The 26,796-nt window shown below is 37.7% G+C and overlaps 2 protein-coding genes across 2 annotated transcripts in view; one reads left to right on the top strand and one right to left on the bottom strand.

Moving 5' to 3' along the window:
• Nucleotides 1-525: 525 nt before the first annotated feature.
• LOC140923701 (uncharacterized) overlaps nucleotides 526-26,796 on the bottom strand; it is a 57,868-nt gene continuing 31,597 nt past the window's right edge. Inside the window, exons 20-24 of the mRNA XM_073373778.1 lie at nucleotides 3,288-3,449; nucleotides 2,674-2,792; nucleotides 2,255-2,313; nucleotides 1,898-1,994; nucleotides 526-1,356 (exon numbers count right to left, since the gene is read on the bottom strand). Of these exons, the coding sequence (XP_073229879.1) occupies nucleotides 1,270-1,356; nucleotides 1,898-1,994; nucleotides 2,255-2,313; nucleotides 2,674-2,792; nucleotides 3,288-3,449 (524 nt within the window). The 3' untranslated portion in view covers nucleotides 526-1,269. The remainder of the gene's footprint in view (nucleotides 1,357-1,897; nucleotides 1,995-2,254; nucleotides 2,314-2,673; nucleotides 2,793-3,287; nucleotides 3,450-26,796) is intronic.
• On the top strand, nucleotides 5,154-6,467 carry LOC140923457 (uncharacterized). The gene is made up of 2 exons (XM_073373549.1): nucleotides 5,154-5,603; nucleotides 5,773-6,467. Exons 1-2 carry the CDS (start codon nucleotides 5,210-5,212, stop codon nucleotides 6,465-6,467), a joined length of 1,089 nt encoding a protein of 362 aa, XP_073229650.1. The 5' UTR covers nucleotides 5,154-5,209.

Genomic DNA, 26,796 nt, shown 5'->3' with positions numbered 1-26,796 from the left:
TCAGCGGTACTACCAGAGAATACTATGCGACAGTCTATGTCCCACTTGCCAGCAAGAGGAGCGAGAGGTCTGGGGACCATCTGGTTTAACTCCCAAAAGAGGCTTAAAAGCATTCTTGACATAAGACGTCAGAAAAATGGGAGAACTCTAAAGAATTTAACTGACTTTCATCTCTCACAGAAATCATTAAAGCTAATTTTTGCAAATCTTGAGGCCCTCAAATTCTAAGTCAGAAACAACAATAGATTCAACACCTTTCAGTTGAAAGCTCTATAATGACTTTTGTTACAAGATACGCATTACCAATTACAACAATTATTACTGTTACAAAATTTAATTTCGGGTTTAGAAAAATACATGAATTCACCTAGTTTACTGTGAACCTTGTCGGATAATTTAAAATAAAGAATGCTTATCTGCCAGGAAACTCGCTAACAGCGCCAGAATCAGCCATAGCTTAGCCATCATTGTCACTTTTGCTATGTGAGCACATTACATTGGTTGACATTATTCCCTTTTTATCTCCAACTGTTTTTTCAAGTTTTGTTTTAGCTTATCTAACTGATTAAGCCAACTCTCCTTGTCAAACGAAGTAGGAAAATAGCTTATCATAAGCTGCAAATTCCTCCCATTGTATTGGTTTTGTCACCATGGGTACCGAGCTTTCTATCTGTTGCATGTTGTTTCCACCTTTATTGCCTGAGTTATTCCTGTCGCGGAGTACTGGTAACCACTCCGCGAGGAGAACGCGTGACTTGTAAGCAAGCCAAAAAGGTCGCCATATTAGAGTATTTTGTAATGAGAAAAAGTTAAAATTTCCATTTCGCGACAAATCCGTTATTTCTCGTTATTGGCCACACTTTTTGGTTTTTGGAGGAAATTAAACCCGCGGGTCTTTAAGACAGTAATTTGAATACACTCAATAACCAACCAACCAGATCAACTCGACATTGCTTTCCATTTTGTCCCGTAGGACAAAACCTTTCTGGTGGATTAACCACCTACTGATAACAGACCATAGAGCTTATTAGGAAATTAACACAAAAGCTATGGTTTTGCAATTCAACATCTTCTTAACTACACTTTTTTTTTTTCAAAAAAGTCGATTAACATCGAATTTTGAAAAAGGATGTTTTAAGTCAAGCTTTAAATGGAAACCAACATCCTTGTACGAAAACAACGAAGGGAGGAAGTGTATCGTCGTTTAAAAAACATAGCTATCTCTAATTAAATTTTGTAGTAACATGTCTGGCATCTTATGGCAATACATTAGAAAAGGCCAGCTTTCTTTCTAAGATTCGTCTTCTTCCACATTGCCAGAGCATCAAAAGCGGCTCTGGTCATGTTAAACGCTTTCTGCAAAAGGAACAAACCAAAAAAACTTTTAATTCATAAGCCTGAGAAGACAGCTGACACTGGTTTCCCCTGAGTAGCGAGCGCAGAAATCCCCAACTGATGACATGTCACTGCCACGATCTGGGTAGTACCTCAGTTCTGATTAGTCGGGCCAAGAGGGCGATTTGCTTCAACCAATCAGAAGCACTAGCTAAATCGCCATCAGTATGGAATTTCTGCGCTCTTTCCTTAGTCGATTATACGCGAAGAAACCAGCAGTAGACTACGAGTAGCCCCCATTTTTCCTCAGGGATAGGAGTAGAGTGAAGAAACGCGAGCGCGCGTGAAAATCAACCCACGCGAGAAATGAGGCGAAAAGCGAAAGGCCAAAGGCGAAAGGCGAAATGGGGACCACTCGCAGTCTAAACCAGTAGTGGTGTCGGAAATTTTTTCAGGCATTTTATTGAATAATTCATAAACCCCTTTTAAAAGGCTGTTTTATTTGCCAGCAGTCAGGTTGCACAGACTGAAGATGCAGTTCAAAGAGAAATGCAGTTCTTACCTCGAAGTCAGCATCGCTAAGGTATGTTTGAAGTCTCGAGGGATCCACTCCTTCAGGTGGTGGTTTTTGCTTGAGTTCCTCCAGGCTGTACTCCTTTCTACATGTCAAAAAAAGAAGAGTTAATGTAAAGAGTAAATGTTAAAACAGTCCATCAAGAAAATTAGAAATTTTTCTCCCTGATAAAACAAACACGGTTCTCCTTAGTTTATGCACACAGTAAAAATGGAATAAATTCTTTAATAGTTTAATTTACAATAAATAAATAAATAAACTGAGAGATAAATTAACAAATTAATAATTAATTGAAGGAATAAATGTATTCACACCACCACCGGGACCAAATGCAAAAAGACAAACCTCGAAAGCTTTGCAAGTTCCGTTTCCAGCTTTAGAATATCTCCATCAACCCTTCCAGTCTAAAAGCAAAAAAACAGAAAGAGTTCAGAGTCAAACGTTTTTGAACCTGGGCTAATTTTCAGAGAAAACCATCACACAAAAGCCTTGTACAAAATGTTACCCTGAATGGTTTAAAAGAAGGATAAGAAGGAAAGTCATATTGTAATCCATAAACAGCTGCATAAAAAACCTATGATGTACGTCTTCGAGCTGATACGCTTCTTATTTATAGGATGAGTGAAAACAGCCTAGAGATCCTTGACATTGTTTCTTAAATTGCTGTATCTATTAAAAATTGGCTTTTATTGGTAATTAATTGAGTCTGGAAGGAGTAAATTTCACATTAAACACTAAACAAATGTAATAGAAGAAGTACTTACCGATCGGTTTATTTTAGCAACATCTGGTCGGTCTTCCCAGAAGGGGAAAAGATTCTGGAAGGACTTCGGTTCCAGACCAGCAAACACAATAAATACTTGGGAGAAATCGCGTTCAAGTTCTGAAAACAAGAAATGACTTCAAGGTTAATGAAGGGAAAACTTGAAATTCGCGGTCTTTTGCTTAAAAAAAAAAAAAAAAAGTTTAGTGCCCAACTATTATACAGTCGAACCTCCAACGAGCGGCCAGCGGCCTCTTTCAAGCGGACAGCAATTAAAGTCCCGAAATAATTCTAATTGTCACATCAATTAAGCGGCCAGCAAGCGCTTGATACACGTACTTTGGCTTTGTTTGAAAAATATGATGAGGGAAAATACAGTCCGTGAAAAAAGGTGCGGACCAGTAACGCTGCCTCAGTCGAGTGTTTTCAAATAAAGTGATGTTTCTACTCACGATTATGCTAATTTATGAAGAACTTCTATTGAGCGGCCAAATTAATTTGGGAGAGAAGGAAATAGTACCTTAAGCGGGTTGGGGAGGGGGCGCGGGGCGGGGCGTTGATGTGCAGGGGGGGGGGGGGGAGCGTTGATGGTGGCAGGGAAGAATAAAACAGTACCTTGAGCGTAAGACTTTATCGTTTCCATTGCCAATCTTCGGTCATTACTCCAACGCGTTTCCGCAGAACCAGTTGTGGAAGCTTTGGATTCTGAATCTTCATCATTCGGCCACCAGCCATGCCATAGATACATCTCATTTACTGCATCTACCAGGAATAATGCTGTAGAGAAACAAACTCGGTAAGAAACTTGCTTTCCTTCACCCTATCAGCTTTTCTGGCAGAGACCTGCCCAAGGGGAATGGGCAACAAAAGGGCTTCTTACTACAGGTCCCACGCAAGGCACCTTCCACTTCAAAACTAAAAGTTAGCGTACAAAGGACTCCTCGATGACAAAAAAAACACTTTCATGAGAAATACGTTCAGTTCAAGACCAAGCTACGGCACATAATTTGTTATACTAACTGTTAAATCTGTGGACAAAATATTATGGTGTTACCATTCAAATGAAACCTCTTCAGCAGTACTTTCACATGGTACTATTTATTTAGTAAGTAGTTCTAACTTTTGAGTCTGTGGACGAAATCCTATGGTGTGACCATTTATTTCGTAAGATTTTACAAAAAAAGATTTTCTAGCTACTATTAGTAGCGAAAGGCCCGGTTAATGGTAACGCGATTCCCGAACGAAATCAACCAGTCCTAAGTTTTGCTTATCATTACCCAAATCCTTATCTAAGCGGTTTCTTCGCGTAAATTGTGAACAACCAGCACATGCTCTATCAATATTGCGGACCTTTCTCAAGAGGATTCAAAATCCCGCGCCAAAAATGCCGTTACTCCTAAACATGTGTAACGGGGAGTCGAAATCGAAACATTATCCATCCCACATTATAACAAAATGAGATGCAAGTCGTCAATCGTGCAAATTGCAAAAATAGAACGATAGAGTAACTTTCGCTTAGCAATTCTTAATCATTATTAAATAATTAAGTTGTATTAGAAATGATTACTTTCATTTTGTACGCGTAATATTGTATGTTTTTCCTTTCTCTCCCCCCCTCCCCCCTTCTTTATGTCAAAACGTGCCAAGCATGCGTAAAAGGAACCTGGAAAGTAGGATTGCAGGTGACAAGAGTGGGCTGCAATTATTAATGTAACACTAGTTAACCAATTAACTAGCAACCAATCTCAGCTCAGCAACAAAGAAAATAAGTAGTTTTCAAACCTCCGTTGTTATTTGACGCGGTACAAAACGAAAAGATGAATGCTGTGGCAGAAAACGATAACTATCCTCACTGCCCCTGATTCAACTGCTTTAGTCTTAACTAAAACGAATAGGCGAATTTTCGTCGAGGTCAATGAGCTCGTTAAATTGATGTGTTATAACAAAGAAAATAGCAGCCACCGAGGACTGCAAAATTGCTAGGTGGCAACAACGTTAATGAGACCATAAATTCTTTCTAAATTTCGCGCTCTTAAAGGAGAATTTCTCCGAAACTGTTCGCTAATCTGGAAATTTTCAAATATAACTTATGTGGTTATGCTCTACTTATAAATAAGGATGGTATCTTAACAGCTTGATCAAAAGAAAAGGGTATTTAAATGAGCAAAAAAACGTAAACAAAGATTCTCGTATATACAATCTGTCCGTGTCGTCTATCCTGATGAATGTCAATTTCAAGTGAACACAACACCTTTATGAAGGAGTTAAGAAACCTCTTAATATTTAAATAACAGCTGGAATATTTTTACAATTGAGTTGAAATGAGTTCTTAATTAAAAGTCGCTACCAAATCCCTTTTACATTCATTTATTTATTCATTTAGTTCACTGAGTCAGAAATCGATATCTACATTTTTTTGCACTTACATCGTTTGCGCAGTTTTACAACATTGTGGAACAGCCATCTTACTGAGACCATAGTTAGTAGAGGTGGCTGGTTATGAAAGTCGGCGAGCTTCAGAGAGCGATGTCTTTGTTATGATTTTTGCATTGTCACGTGATCGCGAAAGTGCACACAAAATCCAATGTGGCGTCCATCGATCGAGTACTCTCGTTGTTATTAGTGCGCTATTCGTTAGTTTTCTCCGGGTGTTTAAGCACTATATACTTATTATTTCGCCAGAAATATATATTTATGTTATGCCGGGGGTCAACTGTTCCGTCTTTAGCTGTGGTTCGTGTAAAAGGACTAAGGGAATGGGTATTTGGAAGCTACCCTTAGCAAAGGACGAAGCACATGGAAAATGGCGAGACGAATGGCTTGGCGAGATAAAAAAGACCAGAGAAATGGATCAGAATTTCAGGGAACAGTTAAAGAACGACAGAATTTATACTTGTGAGAGGCATTTTGCGCCTGAAGATATCGAAATATGTAAGTATACTTATTCCTTTGATTGTGTGAATTTTATTTGTGTTTTTCGTATATTTCTTGACGGCTCTTGACCGGTGCTTTGATCTGCTGTCTGAAGTTCTTTCTGAAAGCGGACATAGTTTTTGTTTAACTATTTCGAAATATGACAATTTTAACCTTTCTCTCATAGTTCACTCAGAGAAAATGACCAAAAAGAAGCCCAGATTTGATGCTTTACCGACGCTAAACTTGCCAAAGAAACGTCATGAAAGCCGCAAGCCTACACCACGTCCGGAACGATCGATTGTAAAAGATAACAAGGAGCCTCTTCCAAACCGTTATTATAAGGGATTTAACGAACTTTGTCAGGGAGTTAAAAGCCTAAAAAGCCTTAAAAATTGGAAAATGAAGATCAAGGAGGACAGCACATTGCTGAAGAAAAGGTTGGATCCATACGTGCTTCCACAGTTGGAAATTGTTGTGGATGACAGTCTTGGCTTTACTGTGAAGGTTTTTGGTTCATATTTACCAGAGGATCATCCTATATACCTCCAGTATCGTCGAACAGTGCAAAATGTTACTGTGTCCAACTTAATTAAGGAACTGGAGGGGTACAGATTGTGTGATGGAGTTTCAACTTTGGAACTTAGTGGCAAAATGTTTCATCATGTCATACCAGTAATTCATGATTCACTTGGGGAAGAAGAAGAGGAGCAGCAGTTCCCACATAAGGGATTTTGGAGAGCCAAAGGGTGTCTGCTGTTGTACCAGCAAGTTGATATCTGCAATGAATGTGATGAATTTGTAAGCTCTGTCGAAAATGCAAGGAAAGGAAAAGAAAGTCGATCAGCAAAACCTGCACATGTTAAAGCACCCCTCTACTAACTATGGCTGAACGTTGTAGCAATCTACGCGATCAGAAAAACTCCATCCTTGTCAAAAAATTTTAAAACACTGCTACTGAGTCTGGCTGTTTCTGATCTCGGTGTCGGTTTACTAGCTCAACCAATGTTTGCTACATATATTATAAAGTCAAAACAAAAGAATGAAATCAATGAAACTTATACTGCCATATATATCGCGTGTCTTATCTCGACGAATTTCTTCCTTTTCGCGTCATTGTTTAGTGTCACGGCTCTCTGTGCAGACAGATTTTTGGCAATTTACCTTCACCTCAGATACCAGGAACTAGTGACATACAAACGCAATGCTGCTGTAGTGACCTCAATCTGGGTACTCAGCGCACTTATTTCACTGGTCAGATTTTTCATCCCAAAAATATCATGTACCTGATTTTCGTCATTATTATGTCTATTTGTATTATAACTGCAACTTCCCTGAGCGTCAAACTTTATCTAACTCTAAGACGCCACATAAACCATATTCAAGTCCCGCAAGAACCGCAGAATGACCAAGGCGAAATTGTTTTAAGAAAAAGGAAATCTGCGATGGCGTCGCTTTTCGTTTATCTGGTTTTCATAGTTTGTTATTTGCCTCATATTTGTAGCTTATTTATTATCGCTACCATTTCCGAACAAAGGAACGATGTACAGCTTTTGTGGCTTTATACTCTGACCCTGTCGTTTCTTAATTCAACCCTTAATCCACTGATCTACAGTTGGGAGATGAAACAGATACGAAACACTGTCATAGGAACACTACGAGATCTATTTTTATGTCACACCAAACGAGACCTTCGGGGCGATTGAGAACGCCTCTCAAGGCAAACCGTTACGCTTGGTGAGACACATTTTTACAAATGAATAGACGGTAGACTCCACATCATACAACCAATAAGTCAGTGTTAAAATACGATCATGCAAAGTGTTATTTAGAGAAAAGAACGTGAGGCTTCGTTGCAAAGCACGTTTGGCACTCGTCGCAGGGATGCTGGTATATCACTAGAGTATCTCTTCCTGCGTATCTTGTTCGTGTCACCTTTTCACGGCGTGAACCTTTACTTAACAATTAACTTAAGCAGGTTCCGACTAGTTTTTGGGTAGTCTTTTATGATCCACAAAAACAAAAATTATAAATAAATAAAACAAAACAAACGAACAGTTAAAGACACACACACACACACACAAAACAAAAAAGAAAAAATAAAACAAACAAACAAACAAACATTAACAAACACAACAGCAAAGTTTACCCCAAAATTTCACCGCGAAAATAAACTACACAACCTAAATGACTCAGAAGAAAAACGGTATTCATTTTCGGACGGCAATTCTCAACAACCGTTAAGATTGAAGCACCTTTCAATTGTTTTCAACAGTTAATCATTTTCAATAAATGGGACGAGCCGCAGTTCACCTTAGCGGCCACAAGTTTTGGAACGACGGAAAGTGGCATTAAATCGGATAATGCCCTCCCTCCTTAGGGTGGTCATTACAAAGTGCGACAGGCTATAGAGTGTTTTCACTCTAGTGGCCAGCATCTACGCATATTTATTGGAACAAAAGAAAGCGTATGCACAAGAAAAGTTTTCAACTCCCACAGGGTTGGTTTGGAACAACAAACATGGCCGCCGTTTTATTGTTTTTTGACACCAATATGGCCGCTGTGACGTCATGTGAAAACACTCTATTTCATTACAGAGAGCGATGGCAGGTTATTACGAAGTGCGACAGGCCATTTTGTTCTTAAGTGAGATGGCCAACCTCGTTCCCAGGGTTCTCTCCTAAACCCGCTCCTACGGAGCGAGGAGTAGGGACGGGTAGGAGAGAGCCCTGGGAACGAGGTTGGTGAAATGGCCTGTTATTTCAAAGTAAGTTTTGTTTATACAAGGTACGATGGCCTGTTAATTGCAAAGCGCGACAGGTATCTACCATTGAAGTTCAAGGTTTTAGTACAAATTGGACGATTAAAACCGGACATCCAGATTATTCTACAATCCTGGCCAAAAGGTTTCGAGACATTTCCTTTTTCACGTGTTTTTATTTGTATGGAATTTGTAGCTAACCGACAAAACAACTTCAAACCGCTTAACTAATGCCCCCCCCCCCGGATCAAACCCGTTCAAGTTATTTAAAAGGCGTTTGACTTCTAACACCCAACACTGTTCAGGGGGGGGGCTTAGCCTCGTTTTGAGGGAGCTCCTTTATATATTATAAAGTCAAAACAAAAGAATGAAATCAATGAAACTTATACTGCCATATATATCGCGTGTCTTATCTCGACGAATTTCTTCCTTTTCGCGTCATTGTTTAGTGTCACGGCTCTCTGTGCAGACAGATTTTTGGCAATTTACCTTCACCTCAGATATCAGGAACTTGTGACACACAAGCGTGTTACTATTGCCGTGACCTCAATTTGGGTATTCAGCGTGCTTACTACATTGCTCAGCTTTTGGATTCCAAGAAATATCATGTTCGTATATTCTGCAATTGTAACTTTTTCTTGTATTATAACTGCAACTTCCCTAAGCGTCAAACTTCAACAAATTCTAAGACGCCACATAACCCAAATTCAAATCCCGCAAGAAGCGCAAAATCACCAAGTCGACAGTGTTCAAAGAAACAGGAAATCTGCGATGGCATCGCTTTACGTGTATCTGGTTTTCATAGTTTGCTATTTACCTAATGCGTGTGTGATAATAACTATCGCTACATTTTCCGAACCAAGGAACGATCTACAGCATTTAAGGCTGTATACTCTAACCCTGACATTTCTTAATTCGACCCTTAACCCACTGATCTACTGTTGGAAGCTGAAACAGATACGAAAGACTGTCACAGGCAAACTACGAGATGTATTTTCAAGATACACCTAACGAAACTTACGCCGGCACAATTCAGAACACCTTGGAAGTCATACCTGTCTCAAGCAGTCACCCTTGGGAAACTGCATTTTTAAGTTTATCAAGTTAAGAATAAAATGAATGAGGGACGACCTCCGGAGTATATGACTAGACAAAACTACTTGTCCGCTAAATTTAGTGTGCTGTAAATTTTCCCAGATTATTTCAAGATGGTAGACTCTCTATAGCATAATCAATAGTTACATCCGTTACTTAATAATTATCAAAAAATATGATCATTCACGGTTTTATTTAGAGAAAAAACAAACAAACAAAAATCATTAGATTTTCTTTTTCAGTAAGACGAGGCTTCGTTTGTTAGCGCGTTTGGCACTCGTCGCAGCGATGCTGGTATCGGCCAAAAAAAAAAAAAAAACGGCTCTGCTTACGTACCCTCTTCGTGTCACCCTTTCATTGTGTAAAACCAAGAGCCATAATTTCTTTTGATAAACTTTTACCTCAGCAATTTTTTTTAGCAAGTTCTAATGTTTAAGCACGAGTTCTTTTACAATCCGCAACACACACACACAAAGAAAAACAAACACACAAAACAAAACAAAAACAGTCTACCCTCAAAATTACACCCCCAAAAATGAACTCAACACCCTTCAAATTAATGCACCTTTCAATTGTCTCAAACAGGATATTATTGCTCGGGCTTCCCGAGTTCAAAAATGGGCTAAAGGCCGACATGGAAGTTTCGTTAATGCTAAGAACGCTGAAAAATTCTTTATTCAAGTGCCTTTAGTCTTAATTTATATGATCGAAAAGTCCCAAATATGGGCAAGCGATGGCCAACCTCGACCTTAAGGTCTGTAATAACAATAATACAAATGCGTTGGGTTTAAAGATTGACGAGAAAAAAAAAAAGCTAACTATACCCTAAAAACTATTTGATTCAGCCACCCCAAGTCTCACATGCTGTAGTCCATTTACTCAGAGGTAACTAAATAAATGTAAATTCATTTTAACATTGTATTTTTTTTTAGAATCTTACTGTACATTTTTAGAGTTTTTATTGTCGCTGTGTTTTGTAAGTAATGTTATTCTCATTTTCAATATATAGTTTAATTCATTTGTAATTATTTTTACACCACCCCCAATCGTGTTTAAATAAAGGATATATATGTATGTGTGTATGTAGATACGTTTTCTGATGATAAAGTTGAATCGAAACGTCGCGCCGGAACAATATATAAGTGACAATCGCGAGAGAAACGATAAACGAAACCCCTCATACACATTATCCACAATGAACAATATCTTCCATGACAAAGTTGAAGTTATTTTTTTAAAAAACTTCCTGTTATCTAATTCAGGAATTAGACATCAGGTTTTAAGGAGAGCACGTATTGGCGCCTATAATTGCTCAAACCATTAACATAAATGGCGTTATACTAAAGAGAAACTAACTGAAAAACACTGTCATTCACATCATGTTATTGATTCATTTTTTGGGACGAAGATCAACACTGTTTTGCAATAAAATTGCCTTTTGGCGGGTTTCTCCATTGTAGGAGTGCCATCTTTCGTTCGGCCTATAAGCGGGCCCACCGAGAAAATAACCTGAGAGCAAGATTACTTGAGCGAGTTCGGGGAAAATCTTTGACGGCTTAATGGTCCGAGGAAAAGTGAGCCTGCACGCGAGCTGTTTATTTTCAAATACCACGCGTTCGCTGAGGAACGCAGCGATCTAATTGGTTAAGCTGGATGGCGGCTCCGCCGCCAAAATAAATTTTTCCTGAATTCGCACGAGTGAGTCTGCTCGCAAGCTACCAAAAAACGGTAAAAGAGTTTGGCCGTGACTAAGTTTACACGGCACGGGACAAATTTTCGACCGGCTGAAATATTTGACCCGACACTTCGTTCACACCAGACGGTTCCATAATTTCACCTTGTTCACGCGAGGATAAGAAAGGCTTAACACATTTTCGCACGGTAAAGTCTCAAGGCTAAAATGGTACCATTGTTTCAAAATTAAACTACGAGATCGATTATGTTAAAGTTGAGAAAAAACATAAATTAACATACACGTCATCGTTCAAAGCGTCTTAAAACATATTATAGCGATCTAATAAGTTCGATCACTTTTAATCTATTCTCGACTAATAAGGAACACGTCATCTATAACCTAACTGTCATCAGCACCGTCGCGTGTTCAGAAGAAATGCTTCACCCCGGCTTCGCTAAAGAGTAATTTTAATCAATCTACTTATCAAAGGCCAGCTTACTTTGAACGTCTGGTAACTCTCCATAAACACTCTTAATTCTCCGTCGCCATCGTAGTTCAGGAAGGGAGGCAGTCCGTGAAAACGGATTAGTCATCTGGTTTCGCTCAGAGGAATTTTAATCAATCTGCTTATCAACGTTTAGCTTACTGAACTCTCCAGAAACATTATACTCAGTCGGCATGGTAGCTTCAAGAGAAGGAAGTCCGCGAAAACTGGTTCTACTGAAATCGGCCTAAAAGATCAAACTCTTGCAAAATCCTTGGACTCAAAACAAAACCAAAAGGAACAACAAATGGATTCCTTGCACCTCATACTTTGCCTTTTAAACGTATTTTCATCTTACACCGCCACCATGTTAAATGTTGTTACAATCCACGCCATAAGAAAAACTCCTTCATTGTCAAAGAACTTAAAAACATTGCTCTTTAGTCTGGCTGTTTCTGATCTTGGCGTTGGAATAGTAGCTCAACCGTTGTACGTTGCAAAACTTATCATCGACTCGAAGGACAACAACGAAATTAGTACGGAGCCTCAAAATGCTATCTACACAGCTTGTCTTATCCCAACGCATTTATTTTGTTTCGCTACTTTCTTTATCGTCACTGTTCTCTGTGCAGACAGATTCATGGCAATTCATTTTTATTTCCGATACCAAACCCTTGTGACACACAAGCGTGTTGTTGCTGTAGTTGTCTCAGTTTGGGCAGTCAGTGCAGTTTTTCCATTGGTGAGGCTGTTGGTTCCATGGAATATAATGTACGCGGTTTTTGGCATTAGTGAATCTGTTTGTATTATAGCTGCGACTTTCTTCAGTGTCAGAATCTATTTGTCCGTGCGACGTCACTTAAACGAACGACAAGTGCTACAACTACAACAAGCATCACAGACCGGACATATTATTAACACGAAAAGGCTGAGGAAGTTTGCGATCATGGCAGCTCACGTCTGTCTCCTATTGATGGTTTGTTATTTGCCAATGACTGTCGTATTAGTTTATGTAGTTACCTCTGGATCAAACAATGTTGAAACGCATTTACTGTTAAATTTTAGCCTGACGTTAGTGTTTGTGAATTCATCGCTTAACCCACTGATCTACTGTTGGAAGGTAAAACACATCCGACACACCATCATTGGCTTATTACGAAATGCAGTTTCAAAGCACAACTGAGGAAAGTTTCAGGACATTGCAACTGGACTACAAAATAACAACTCTGAAATCGGATAAAAGAAAAACGTAACATAAAAGCGATTAACAGCTTAAATTCTTCTACAGTGTAATTCTGTTCATTTTGGGGCAGGTTGACAGCATTTGAACTCCCGCTTAAAGCAAGCGAAATCAGCGAGTTTTTATGAAAGAATCCAAAGCCCTCAGTTTATCGTCATTAAAAGGTAACTAGAAAGTTGTTAAAAAATTATTCACGAGAAGTATACTTCTCAGAAAACACAGAAATCACCAGAATGTCTCAGATGAAGACAGAAATAATCCCAGTGGTCGTAGGTGCGTTAGAAGTGATTAAGACAGGCTCAGAGAAGCTCGTCAGCGAAATTTGGTGAAATATCAATTTCTGGGAAATTCAAAAGACAGCATTGCTACGGATAATAATAATAATAATAATAATAATAATAATAATAATAATAATAATAATAATAATAATACAGTTGTGGTTGTCGCCGTCGTGGCTGCTTACGTTCCGTAATGGTGAGAAGGCGTCGCCGAAACGTAATGCTTTAATAGCGCCACACAAAATCTTGCGTTAGCAGAATATTTTCATAACATCTTCAAAAATGACTTAACTGTCAAAGGTAAAATGATCGAACAAATTTACAAGAAATTGAGCTGAGGAGAATTTAAACAAAACCTCCCGTTTTCTAATTTCCACAATTGTCATAGAAACAAGCAAGACATCTGTTCAGCCACTTAGATAAAAGGAAACATTTTACCCTGGCTTACTTTAAGAGAATTTTTTGTCAAACTACTGGTCAAAGGTGATTACTGGACATCTTGGAACTATCTAAACATTACTCAGTCACCATCGTAGCTTTTACGAGAGCAGTCCACAGAAAGGCATTCTACTCAGTGAATTTCTGGAAGATAAGACTTTGGCTGGCTTCAGCATAAAACCAAATGCAGCAACAAATGGATTCCTCGTCCTTAGTATTATGCCTTTTAAACGCGTATTTATCTTACATCACCATCATGCTAAACATCGCTACAATCCTCATCGTTGTCAAAAAATTTAAAAACACTGCGTCTTATCGTAGTGTTGGTTCGTTGAGTCAGGCAATGTTTGTTACATATCTTTTTGTGGAATCGAAACAAAATAATGGAACGACCAAGTCTCTTAATGCCATCCGTATCGCGTTTCTTACCCCGACGAATTTATCTGCTTAATCTACATTGTTCCTCAGCATCGTTTTGTGTGCAGAGAGATTCGCGTGTATTTATTTCTGCCTCAGATACCAAGAACTTGTGACGCACAAACGCGTTGTTGCTGTATTTCTCTAGCAGCTTGTCTCTTCCACCTTACAAATTGCAAATAAAATGATATTCACCCGATTAATTTGGGGACTTGTGGCTATTAAATGCTAAACACCCCAACAAAAATTATTGATACAACTGCTTTTACTTATACTGACAACTACTTTTACATATATCCATAATTACAGCGCAAACTCTCTTTTTTCCTTAGAAAGGAATGAATGTGCAAAATACCTTGGTGTCCTTATTGATTCAAAATTATCTTGGACGCATCATATCACATATATTTCTACCAAAATCATCAAATCATTAGGTATATCCTTGTAAGACTAAGGCATGTTGTCCCTTCTTCCACTTTATTAAATATATATCGTTCTCTTGTACAACCTTACTTGTCCTATGGTATAGCCGTCTGGGGCCAAGCTCACGCCTGCTCCTACAAATTTGGAGAAAATTTTGATTCTTCAAAAACGTGCCCTTCGATTGATTCATTTCAAACCCTTTAGGTTCCACGCTGTACCTCTGCTCAAATTGTCTAATGTTCTTCCTCTTAATTTCCTTTATTTTAAAACACTCTGCCTTATTATGCACAATGTATCCAATAATGTAACACCTCCAAACGTTTCCAAGTTATTTACCTATTCTTCAAAAGTACATCATCATAATACACTATTTTCTGCGGCTGGCAATCTCTATATTAAGCACTCGAGAACTGACCATATGAAGAACTCCTTTTCAAGAATTGGTGCAAAAATATGGAATTGTATTCCCGACAGTAATCGTCCTCTACCTAAATATAAATTTAAGAATACCCTACAGAGTCCGCTGCTGGATATTTTGTTACTGGAAGATACTTATGTTGGCGTGCGTACTTTAATTGACATATTTAGTAAATATTAATTTTTTATCTATTTAAATGTTCTCAAAACATATCCAAGAAAAGTCTTAATGATGCTGACAGTTTAATTTTTTAGTTTAATTTCACTCATATCTTATTTCATTTACCTATTTTGAAGCATATGTATTCACTGTATAGTTAATTCAATATGTTGATGTTCGTGTATCTGATTGACTTTATTGTTACGCTTCACCCTATTATTTTAACTTTTTAACTTTTCCTTCCCGCCTCGATTAACTATAGGCTACTTTGCGGGCAAGGATTAATTATCAAATTAATTATCAAAAGTGTTTTGAATAAACTTGAACTTACACTTGAAGTATGCCATCTTACCAGATATTCTGGTGAATTTTAACTTAAAATACACATTAGTGACGTAGTCAAGAGAACAGACTAAATTTTCCAAATCGAGCACAAAAATAATTATCAAAAGAGGGATGTCGCAACCCATTATTTGCTCATATTTTATGACCGAGTCAGAGATCAGCATCTCTACTTTTTGCACCAATATCTTTGGGCAGTTTTGTTACATTTCCTTTTTAACTATTTGGTTTCAAAAAAAAAAAAAACAGAGCAAGAGGAAAGGCTTGCAGGAGTTTTCTGAACACTGAGGGATTTCGCTTCACGGGATGCGATAAGGCGACCCCACAGACAATACTGATTACTGTGAACAATTTCATTTTGCCGGTAATTAAGTGTAAGATGTATTTTGAAACAAAAACTCCCGATTTCTAATTGCTTGGCAGTTTAGAAAAATACGTCTGACAATTATCTAAAGCGTCTTAAAAACACATAGGACATCTGTTTTGCCACACCAGCAATGCCCTATCATCAGTAATCGTATGTTCAGAAAAGAGTTTCATCGTAGCTCACTTAAAGATGCATTTTAGTAAGTCAAACTGCTTTTCATCAGTCTTGAACTTACTAAACGTTTTGTAACTCTCTGAGCGTTAGTCAGTCCGTGACGTGGGTTTGGTCAGATAATCCTGGAAAAAAAAACGCTTCAAGGAAGGACAAGAATTTGTTTGCTTCAAGCACCGCAACTATCTAAAAAAAGTCAACAAATGGATTACTTGCATCTCACGTTTTGCGTATTCAACGCGTACTTGTCCTACACCGCCACCATGCTGAACCATAACTTTAAGAGAAGAAAACACTTTGTAACTCCTTCAATAGGGACTGTAAACTCTAAATGAGAAGCCCTCATGCTAACGCCATAAACTAGAAGTCTTTCATTTTACATCATTTGATTTTTACTGTCAATTAAATCGGCTACAAAACTAACGAGGAAAAGTTTTTTCTTAAATATTTCATTCGACCGCTTTTAGTCCCAACTTATAAGCAACATGCCATTTTAAAGTAAATTTTAATGAACATAGAGCATATGGAGCATACACAAGAGTGAAGGACAGTTTTGTCCTTTTTCGCATTTCGTTCACTCGGGCGCAATATAGCCATATAATGGCCCCAATAATGAAAAAAAACCTTCAAATATGACTTAACTGTCAAAGATGGGAAAAACGGTGGGGCAAGTTTCATGTGTTTTAGTTGAAGTTAAATTAAACAAAACTTCCTGTTTTTAAATTGGTATAACGCTAATAAAAAAAAACGACGATTTTGAAAATATCCAAGAGATCTACTCTGACACTTTGAACAGTTATACTTAATGATTAGCTGCTGCATCATTGTGTTTAGATGAAATGTTTCATACTGGCCCAGTTAAAGAGAAATTTAGTCAAAGTACTTATCAAATGCTACCCTATTGAAAGTCGTGGAGTTCTAAAAATAAGTCAATCCGCTACGAAGCTCTGGTAGAAGAAGTCCACGAAACTGATTCTACTGAATTCATAAAATATCAAACTCTTGCATCGTCTGATAGGAATTTAACTGGCTTCCACACAAATTCCAAAAAGACAACAAATGGATTCCTCGTATCTCGTAGTTTGCCTTTGAAATGCACTTTTATCCTACACCGTCACCATGCTAAACATTGTAAAAATCCACTCGATAAGAAAAACTCCGACCTTGTCAAAGAATTTAAAAAACATTGCATTTGACCCTGGCTGTTTCTGATCTTGGTGTTGGATTACTAACTCACCCAATGGGAACTTTAGACTCAAGAACACAAACAAAAGGGAGAAAATGGGTCAGTTTCGAATTATCAAAATTCATACTTGGCTCGGAGGCTTCAGGGAGTAAAATAGAATGGAATTGAGTAGCAAATGAATTTCATCTCAGCAACAACAACAACAACAAAGAAATACTTCTTAATTCCGCTTGCGTTTAATTGTGGGGTGCAAAACCAAACACAAACTGGCCACTAATAGTTTATGTCGTCGATATTACAAATTGCAAATACAACACAAGTTAATGAAAGAGTTAGGGAACCATATGATATGTAAATTAAACAGCTAAAATTTTCCGAGTTGGTTATTTAAAACCTACTCTTTGCTAAGTATTATTTTTTAGACGTGTGAAAAATATCAAAAATTTCACCACCTTCAAAGAGACGAAACACTTTGTAACTCCTTCAATAGGGACTGTACACTCTAAATGAAAAGCCCTTACGTACGTTAACGCCAAAAACTAGAAGTCTTTAATTTTGAGATATAAGGTTATTAAGCCTTAACATGTTCATCAAAATTAAATGGGCTAACAGACTAGCGAGGAAGAGTTTTTTTTTTTAAATTTCAATCGACCGCTTTTTGTCCCAGCTAATAAGCAACATGTCATTTTGCAGTAAATTTTTATAACTTTCTTTTAAAATACAGCATATTGAGCGTACATAAGGGTGAAGGACAGTTTTGTCCCTTTTCGCACTTCGCTCGTTCCGATTCAATATAGCCATATAACGGCCCAAATAAAGAAAACAAAACTTCAAATATGACTTAACTGTTGAAGGTGGGTACAATGGAGGGGCAAGGTTTCTGTGTTTCAGTTGAAGTTACCTTAAACAGAACTTCCTGTTTTTAAATTGGTATGAAGCTAACAAAAACACATAACGATTTTACTATTTGCCTTGAAAATGACCAAGAGATCTATTCTGACACTTAGACCAGCAATACTTGATGATCAGTCACCGCGTCATTGTGTTAAGATGATGAAATGTTTCATAGTGGCCCAGTTAAAGAGGAATTTAGTCAAACTGCTTATCAAATGCTACCCTATTGAAAGCTGTGGGGTTCTAAAAATAAGTCAATCTGCTTCGAAACGCTGGTAGAGGAAGTCCACGAAACTGATTCTACTGAATTCATAAAAGATCAAACTCTTGCATCATCTGATAGGAATTTAACTGGCTTCAGCACAAATCCAAAAAGGACAACAAATGGATTCCTCGTATCTACTAGCTTGCCTTTTAAATGCATTTTTATCCTACACCGCCACCATGCTAAACATTGTTACAATCCACGCTATAAGAAAAACTCCGTCCTAGTCAAAGAATGTAAAAACATTGCTCCTTAGTCTGGCTGTTTCTGATCTTGGTGTTGGTTTAGTGACGCAACCTTTGGCTGTGGCACGTCTTATTATGGAGTCACGGCTAAACATTGAAACTAGCAAAACGTATAATGCCATCTATATCGCGTACCTTATCCCGACGAATTTATTTATTTTTGCGACACTGTTTCTCGTCATTGTTCTTTGCGCAGAGAGATTTATAGCCATTCATTATTACCTTAGATATCAAGAACTTGTGACACACAAGCGAGTTGTTGCTGTTGTCGTCTTAACTTGGGTATTAAGCGGACTGTTTTCGTTGACGAGGCTGTGGATCCCAAAGAGTATTATGTACGTGGGTTTTTGCATTACACAACTTGCATGTATTATAGCTGCCACTTTCTTCAGTATCAGAATTTACTCGTCCGTGCGACTTCACGTGAACCAAATACAAGTGCTGCAGCTACAACATGCACCACAGAACGCTCAAATGGTTAACATTCGAAGGATGCGAAAGTTTGCGATGATGTCAGTTTACGTTTGCCTCGTTTTAACAGTTTGCTATCTGCCAAACATTTGTGCACTCTTTGCTATTGCCTTCACTTCTAGACCAAGCACTGGCATGAAGCATTTAAAGTTTTACACTGTGACACTGGAGTTCCTTAATTCGTCGCTTAATCCTGTGATCTACTGCTGGAAGATGAAACACATCCGACATACGATTATTGGCTTTATACGAAATGCATTTACGAAACAAAACTAAAGAGAGATTCAAATAAATCCATCTGGAAATAATAAACGATATGAAAACAACAACAACAACAAACAATAACAAATGTAAAATCTTGTTAAAATCTTGTAAAATTAAAAAAAAAGATACAATAGAATAACAATAAAAATTAACTTTAGAGATAGTTGTAGTTCTCGTTAGAATCAATGATTTAAAAAACAATTTGTCTCGGAGGAATAATTTATGCATTGTAATGAAGCACCAAAGTTGTCAAAACTCCGTTAAAAGTATGAAGCATTGTGGTTTACCTCCTGACCCACCCCTACAGATAAATAAGAAAATAAGAAAAGGAAGTAAGCTGACGAAATTAAAGTAGAATCACACGCACGATCTTATCAAAGCCAGCAAGAAGATGAAAACACCCGATGAAAACATCCTCGAGTTCACAAAAGCTTTTATTACAACTTCTTTCCTAGACTTAAAAACCAAGAAAATAGTGATCAAACTAAATATAGTTACGATTGCATCATTTTGTTTCCCTCGATCACGACTATACGACTCAGTGACTAAGTTAAAGGCTTTTGTTTTTACTAGATAATTGTGTTGTTGATGTACTTGTCTTGCCCCGCCACGACAAGCTTTCCAGCTATTTACGGGGCAAACTATTCAACTTTTGTATTTTTCTAAAAAGAATAAAGTTGTTGTTGTTGTTCCTGTTGTTGTTCTTGTTGTTGACTAAGCGCCAGCAGGATCAAAAATTTTTTTTTTCGCGGCTCCTAAAAATGCGTGCCGAGGAACTTTAGACTCAAAAACACAAACAAAAGAGAGAAAATGGGTCAGTATCGAATTATTAAAATTCATACTTTGGCTCCGCGGCTGAAGAAAATAAAACAAAAGAAATGAATTATTGAACCCTGAACCTTAATGCGATTTCTTTTCTTTTATACCCCACAGCCTCGCAGCCAAGTATGGATTTTTATCAATGGAAACTACTAGTGATGCCCTCCGTCGAACCAGCATATTCACAGGCCTCCTGGTTTCTCTTTATAGATTGTCAGTGCCCATATGAAAATAGAAACCGCGGGCGTTTATTAAGCGCTAGCGCAAGGGTTGGTTTATTCAAAGGTCGATTTATCCTGGATTATGAGCAAAAAATCCATATGAGTTTACGTGTCATGGAAACCAACCCGCCTGGAGCCAATCGTCCTTTGACCAACTTGGCTCCGTCCTGCTCCTATAGCGTGAAAGAGAATAGCGCAACACTTTTATTTTGAGTCCTTTCCAATTTCAAATCAAACACAATGGTGGTGGTTAAGGTACATGAAACCTTTGATTTCCCCGAAATCGAATCAGTTACGATTTTATGTTTCTACTTCAAGGTTTCCAAAAAGACAGTGGTCTTGATTCGAACCAGAGAGAAGCTGCTATCAGGCGATCTTTTTTCGGGGAAAGTCGGCGGACGCCTCCCAAACAAAAAGGGAAGAAGGACCGGCTGATCGCAGGTTAAACCAGAATTTGCCATTAAATTAAAGTGAAGCAGAAGAGAGTCAATGTAGTTTTACAAGACCTTTAGGAAGCGTTCGATAGATAAAAACAAAAACATTAAAACAACTACAAAAAACATTTTCTTTTGTTTAATTACGACTAAACTGTGAGAGAAGGGGAAAATGGTTGGGCAAGTTTGCCTGTTATTAAGATGAAGTTTATTTTTGTTAACAAAACTTCCTCTTTCCTAATTGTTTTTAAGTTTAGGAAGAGCTATATACAATTTTAAAAATTGTTTGAAAAACAAAAAGGACATCTGCAAGAAGACAGAAATGCGCAGGCTCTGTCGACAATTTGCTCGGTCGGGTGAGATAATTAAAGGCAGTCCTGCCGACAAAACATGGTTGAAGTTTAATTTGGAAATGATTCCTCCTCCTTTCTAAATACCTCGAAGTATAGAAAAACCTATGTTTCAAAGAGCATTGAGACAGTCATTTTACCACGTAGATACCTTCAAAGTGCCCAACGACCCAGTACAGCTACGGGTTAGGGAACCATTTCACAAGTAAATAAAACAGCTGAAATTTAACGAGTTGGATATTTAAAATCTTTTCGCTTCCAAAATTTTGTCATGTTAGATTGCAATTCTGTAAAAAAATATCAAAGATTTTACCACTCTCAAGAGTACAGAAAAAACGTTTTTGTAAACTTTTGGGTAACATTAAAGAAATACGAAAGTTAGAAACGCTCTCATTTATATCACTATTTGCGGATGCGATAAAGCGGTCCCTCCGCAAAAAGGTTGAACAAGTTTGCCGGTGATGAAATTGAAGTTAAACTCTGATTGAAAACCTCCTGTTTACTAATTGCTTTGAAATTGAGAAAAACACAATAACAAACATACAAACAATAATCGCCGAAAAGCGATTTTACCTCGGCTGCCAAGGGGCGATCATTTCTGAGGGGAGGGGGCGGCTGGAAACTAAAGCGAACACCGCAACCCAAAGAAACATAAAGGACCAGTTATTTAAACGGAGTTTAGCCAGTGTTCAACGAAACTGTGTTCTAAGTCATTTTCACTTTTCCCAACGCTTTTATCACTGTTTATCGTGTCATGATAGCACATGGCGTACACTAGAAAAGCATTTAACTTCTTAAAATAACCCACTAACGAAGATATCTCAGTCTGGAGGTCTAAAGGTTTGCTAAACAGCGGCCTAAGTTAAACCTCGTTTTAATAACCGACCCATAATTTTTGAGCCCGCTTGTTAAAAGACGCAGTGCAACTGTCTAACAGCTTCTCTCTTCGACCTTACAAATTGCAAATGAAAGAATATTCATACGGATAAATTGGTGGATTATGGTAAGGTGCAAGATTATTAAATACTACGCATCCTAAAGAAATTATTGGATCATTTTATCTTTCTGGGAAACTGCCCACCTACCCCTCCCCTAAGCCGACATTTTGCTTTAAGTGAGAACTAAAATGATCCAAATTATACATATAACTGCTTTTACTAATGCAGCATGTCATCTTGCGGGTTATTCTGGTCGATTTAAACTAAAATACAGCATATAACAATGAAGTAATCAAGAACCATTCGACTGAAATTTTCCAAATCAAACACAAAAACAATTATTAAGAAAAGGATGTCAGATCCATTATTTGTTCATGTCTTATGAATGAGTCAGAGATCAACACCTTTGCGTTTTGTCTAACATCTTTGGGCAGTTTTGTTACATTTTCATCTGAAACTATTTGGTTAAAGAAACAGACTGAAGGAGTTTTCTGAACATTTTGCTTCACAGGATGTGATAAAGCGGCCCCACCGACAATACTGATCGGACAATTTCTTTTTCCCGGTGATTAAGTTTAAGTTTTAATGAAACACAAACTCCTGTTTCTAATTGCTTACCAGTTTTGAAAAAAATACGCCCGACAATTATTCAAAGTGTCTTAAAAACACATAGGACAACTGCTTTACCACACCAGCAATGCCCTACCATCTGTAATCGTATGTTCGGAAAAGAGTTCATCGTAGCTCAGTTAAAGACACATTTTAGTCAGTCAAACTGCTTTTCATCAAAGTCTAACTTACTTATCGTTTTGGAACTCTCTGAACGTTAGTTAATCCGTGACGCGGGTTTGGTCGGATCATCCTGAAAAAAAAAAAAAACAATCGCTTGCAAGGGTGGACAAGAATTTGCTTGGTTCAAGCGCCGCAACTACCCGAAAAGGTCATCAAATGGATTGGTCATATCTCACGTTTTGCGTATTAAACGCGTACTTGTCTTACAGCGCCACCATGCTGAACATTGTAGCAATCTACGCGATCAGAAAGACTTTGTCCTTGTCCAAAAATTTCAAAACATTGCTTCTGAGTCTGGCTGTTTCTGATCTTGGTGTTGGTTTACTAGTTCAGCCAATGTTTGTTGCATTTATCATGGACTCTCAACAAAATAATGCAACCAATGACACTGATAATGTCATATATCTCGCGTTTCTTATTCCGGTGAATTTGTTCATTGATGCGTCATTGTTTAGTGTCACCGCTCTCTGTGTAGACAGATTTTTGGCAATTTACCTCCACCTCAGATACCAGGAACTTGTGACACACAATCGCGTTGCTGCTGTAGTGGTCTCCATTTGGGTGATAAGCGCACTTATTTCACTGATCATGTTTTTTATCCCAAAAAGTATCATGTATGTGAGTATCGTCGCTATTAAATTGGCCTGTATTATAACTGCAACTTCCCTGAGCGTCAAACTTTATCTAACTCTAAGACGCCACATAAACAAATTTCAAGTCCCACAGGTAGCGCACAATGACCAAGTCGAAAGTGTTCAAAGAAAAAAGAAATCTGCTGTGGCATCGCTTTACGTGTATCTGGTTTTCATAGTTTTCTATTTGCCCAATACTTGTAGATTATTTATTACCGCTTCCATTCCCGAAACAAGGATCGATGTAAAACATTTGAGAGTTTATACTCTGACTCTACTGTTTCTTAATTCAACCCTCAATCCATTAATCTACTGTTGGAAGATGAAACGCATCCAGCACACTATTGTAGGAACACTTCGAAATCTTTTTTCAAGTCCCACCTAGAGAAAGCTCCACCATAGACCATGACGAACAGAGGCCTAAAAGCGCCTTATAAAGTCATCCTCATACGGTCCTTATACGGTCTGTAACTAAATGAAGCCATGCCACTGAAATGCTTTGCGAATTACCTTTGACGTAATTTCCAAGATACAATCCACGCCATCATCATTCAGTTTTTAAACGTCCTTATGCAAAGTTTTAGTTAAAAAAATTCCTTACCTTTGTAGAATGAATCTTTAAAAGCGCGATTGACACACTTCGCAGTGTCTTAATGATGAAAGAGTGAGCCAGTTCACGAGCTAAATGCCTTAAGTTTCTTCACCACGTAACCTTTTCACTGTGTTACAACCTAACAACGTTTAAATCGTCATGCAGCAAAGGTTTTGTGGAAATCGATCTTAACTGAGATGATATAGTTAGTGTCATTATTGCATTTTAAATGTTGGTGAAGCTAAGCAAAATAACACACTCGTATTTAACGTTAACAGATAAGAGGTTTCATATGAACCATTTTCTCACTGAAAAGCGTAAGTGAAATTCATACCCCAATAAAAAATTTAAAATATTTAAAGTGTACGAGATTTTTCTTAATAAAAGGTGAGAGGAAGTATGATACACACCTTCCTTAAAACTGTTCACGTTTATAACCCTTAAGATATTATGGTTTAACAGTTTTCGTCTCAAAAAAACATATGTATTGTCAAATCCGTCTTGGTATTTTGTATTTCAGTAAGCAACATTTCACCAAGGATAATAATGAAAAGAAAAGCCACGGCCGTAGAAACGAAACCACCCTTTACCTCCGTCTAAAGACATGCCGAAAATTTCCCCCAGAAACGAGAACAACACCCTTTAACTAGCCTGCGACAAAGCTCTCTATTTTGGGCGAGTCGCGAAAAGTCACGCGAGTGCGAGGGGCAGAGTGAGAGGCGCGCTCTCTCTCTAGCAGGCTAACTTCAACAGCTGTCTTACGCGCTAATCATTTTCATGATAATTTCGTTCGATTGTGGAACCTTAACGCTTTTCGCGGTTTACAAGCTTTATTAATTACTGATACTATATTTTCACTTCAATTCTGACCTAGAAAGGTCTGAAATAGCTTCCAACAGGATCCTGAAGCAGAGAGGGAATTCGTGAAAATAACGCGTTCTCACCTAAATATGAATTGTTGGTGCTATTTCCCCTATAAATTTTAATGAATATGATGTTCTTTTAAAATACAGCATCTGGAGCATACACAAGGGTGAAGGACAGTTTTGTTTTTTTTTCGCTTTCGCTCGTTCGGATGCAATATAGCCATATAGTGGCCCCAATGAAGAAAAAAAAATTCAAATATGGCTTAACTGTCAAAGGCGGGAAAAATGGTGGGGCAACTTTCCTGTGTTTCAGTTGAAATTACTTTAAACAGAACTTCCTGTTTTTAAACTGACATGAAGCTAACAAAAACACATAACAATTTTACAATTTGCCTTGCAAATAACCCAGAGATCTATTCTGACACTTAGACCATCAATACTAAATGATCAGAAGCTGCATCATTGTGTTCAGATGAAATGTTTCATATAGTGGCCCAGTTAAAGAAGAATTTAGTCAGAGTACTTATCAAACGCTACCTTATTGAAAGCAGTGGAGTTCTAAAAATAAGTCAATCCGCTACGAAGCTCTGGTAGAAGAAGTCCACGAAACTGATTCTACTGAATTCATAAAATATTAAACTCTGGCATCATCGGATAGGAATTTAACTGGCTTCAACACAAATTCAAAAAAGACAACAAATGGATTCCTCGTATCTCGTAGTTTCCTTTTAAATGCATTTTTATCCTACACCGACACCATGCTAAACATTGTAAAAATCCACTTGATAAGAAAAACTCCGACCTTGTCAAAGAATTTAAAAACATTGCTCCTAAGCCTGGCTGTTTCTGATCTTGGTGTTAGGTTACTAACTCACCCAATGGGAACTTTAGACTCACGAACACAAACAAAAGGGAGAAAATGGGTCAGTTTCGAATTATCAAAATTCACACTTGGCTCGCAAGCTGCAGGGAATAAAATAAAATAGAATTGGGTAGCAAATGAATTTCACCTCAACAACAATTAAACAGCTGAAATTTTTCGAGTTAGTTATTTTAAAACCTACTCTCTGCTAGGTATTATTTTTAAGACGTGTGAAAAATATAACAAATTTCACCACCTTTAAAGAGACGAAACACTTTGTAACTCCTTCACTAGGGACTGTAAACTCTAAATGAGAAGCCCTTACGTTAACGCCAAAAACTAGAAGTCTTTAATTTTGAAATATAAGGTTATTAAGCCTTAACATGTTCATCAAAATTAAATGGGCTAACAGACTAACGAGGAAGAGTTTTTTTTTTTATATATATTTCAATCGACCGCTTTTTTTCCCAACTAATAAGCAACATGTCATTTTGCAGTAAATTTTAATAACTTTCTTTCAAAATACAGCATATTGAGCATACACAAGGGTGAAGGACAGTTTTGTCCCTTTTCGCACTTCGCTCGTTCCGATGCAATATAGCCATATAACGGCCCCAGTAAAGAAAAAAAAACTTCAAATTTGACAACTGTTAAAGGTGGGAAAAATGGAGGGGCAAGTTTCCTGTGTTTCAGTTGAAGTTACTTTAAACAGAACTTCCTGTTTTTAAATTGGTATGAAGCAATACTTAATGATCCGTCACCGCGTCATTGTGTTAAGATGAAATGTTTCATAGTGGCCTAGTGAAAGAGGAATTTAGTCAAACTGCTTATCAAATGCTACCCTATTGAAAGTCGTGAGGTACTAAAAATAAGTCAATCTGCTTCGAAACTCTGGTAGAGGAAGTCCACGAAACTGATTCTACTGAATTCATAAAAGATCAAACTCTTGCATCATCTGATCATGATAGGAATTTAACTGGCTTCAGCACAAATCCAAAAAACAACAAATGGATACCTTGCATCTCGTAGGTTGTCTTTTAAATGCATTTTTATCCTACACCGCCACCGTGCTAAATATTGTTACAATCCACGCCATAAGAAAAACTCCGTCC

Source organism: Porites lutea, chromosome 13 (genome assembly GCF_958299795.1).
Source record: "Porites lutea chromosome 13, jaPorLute2.1, whole genome shotgun sequence".
Lineage (NCBI taxonomy): Eukaryota > Metazoa > Cnidaria > Anthozoa > Scleractinia > Poritidae > Porites > Porites lutea.
This window is presented reverse-complemented; position numbering and strand designations above follow the sequence as displayed.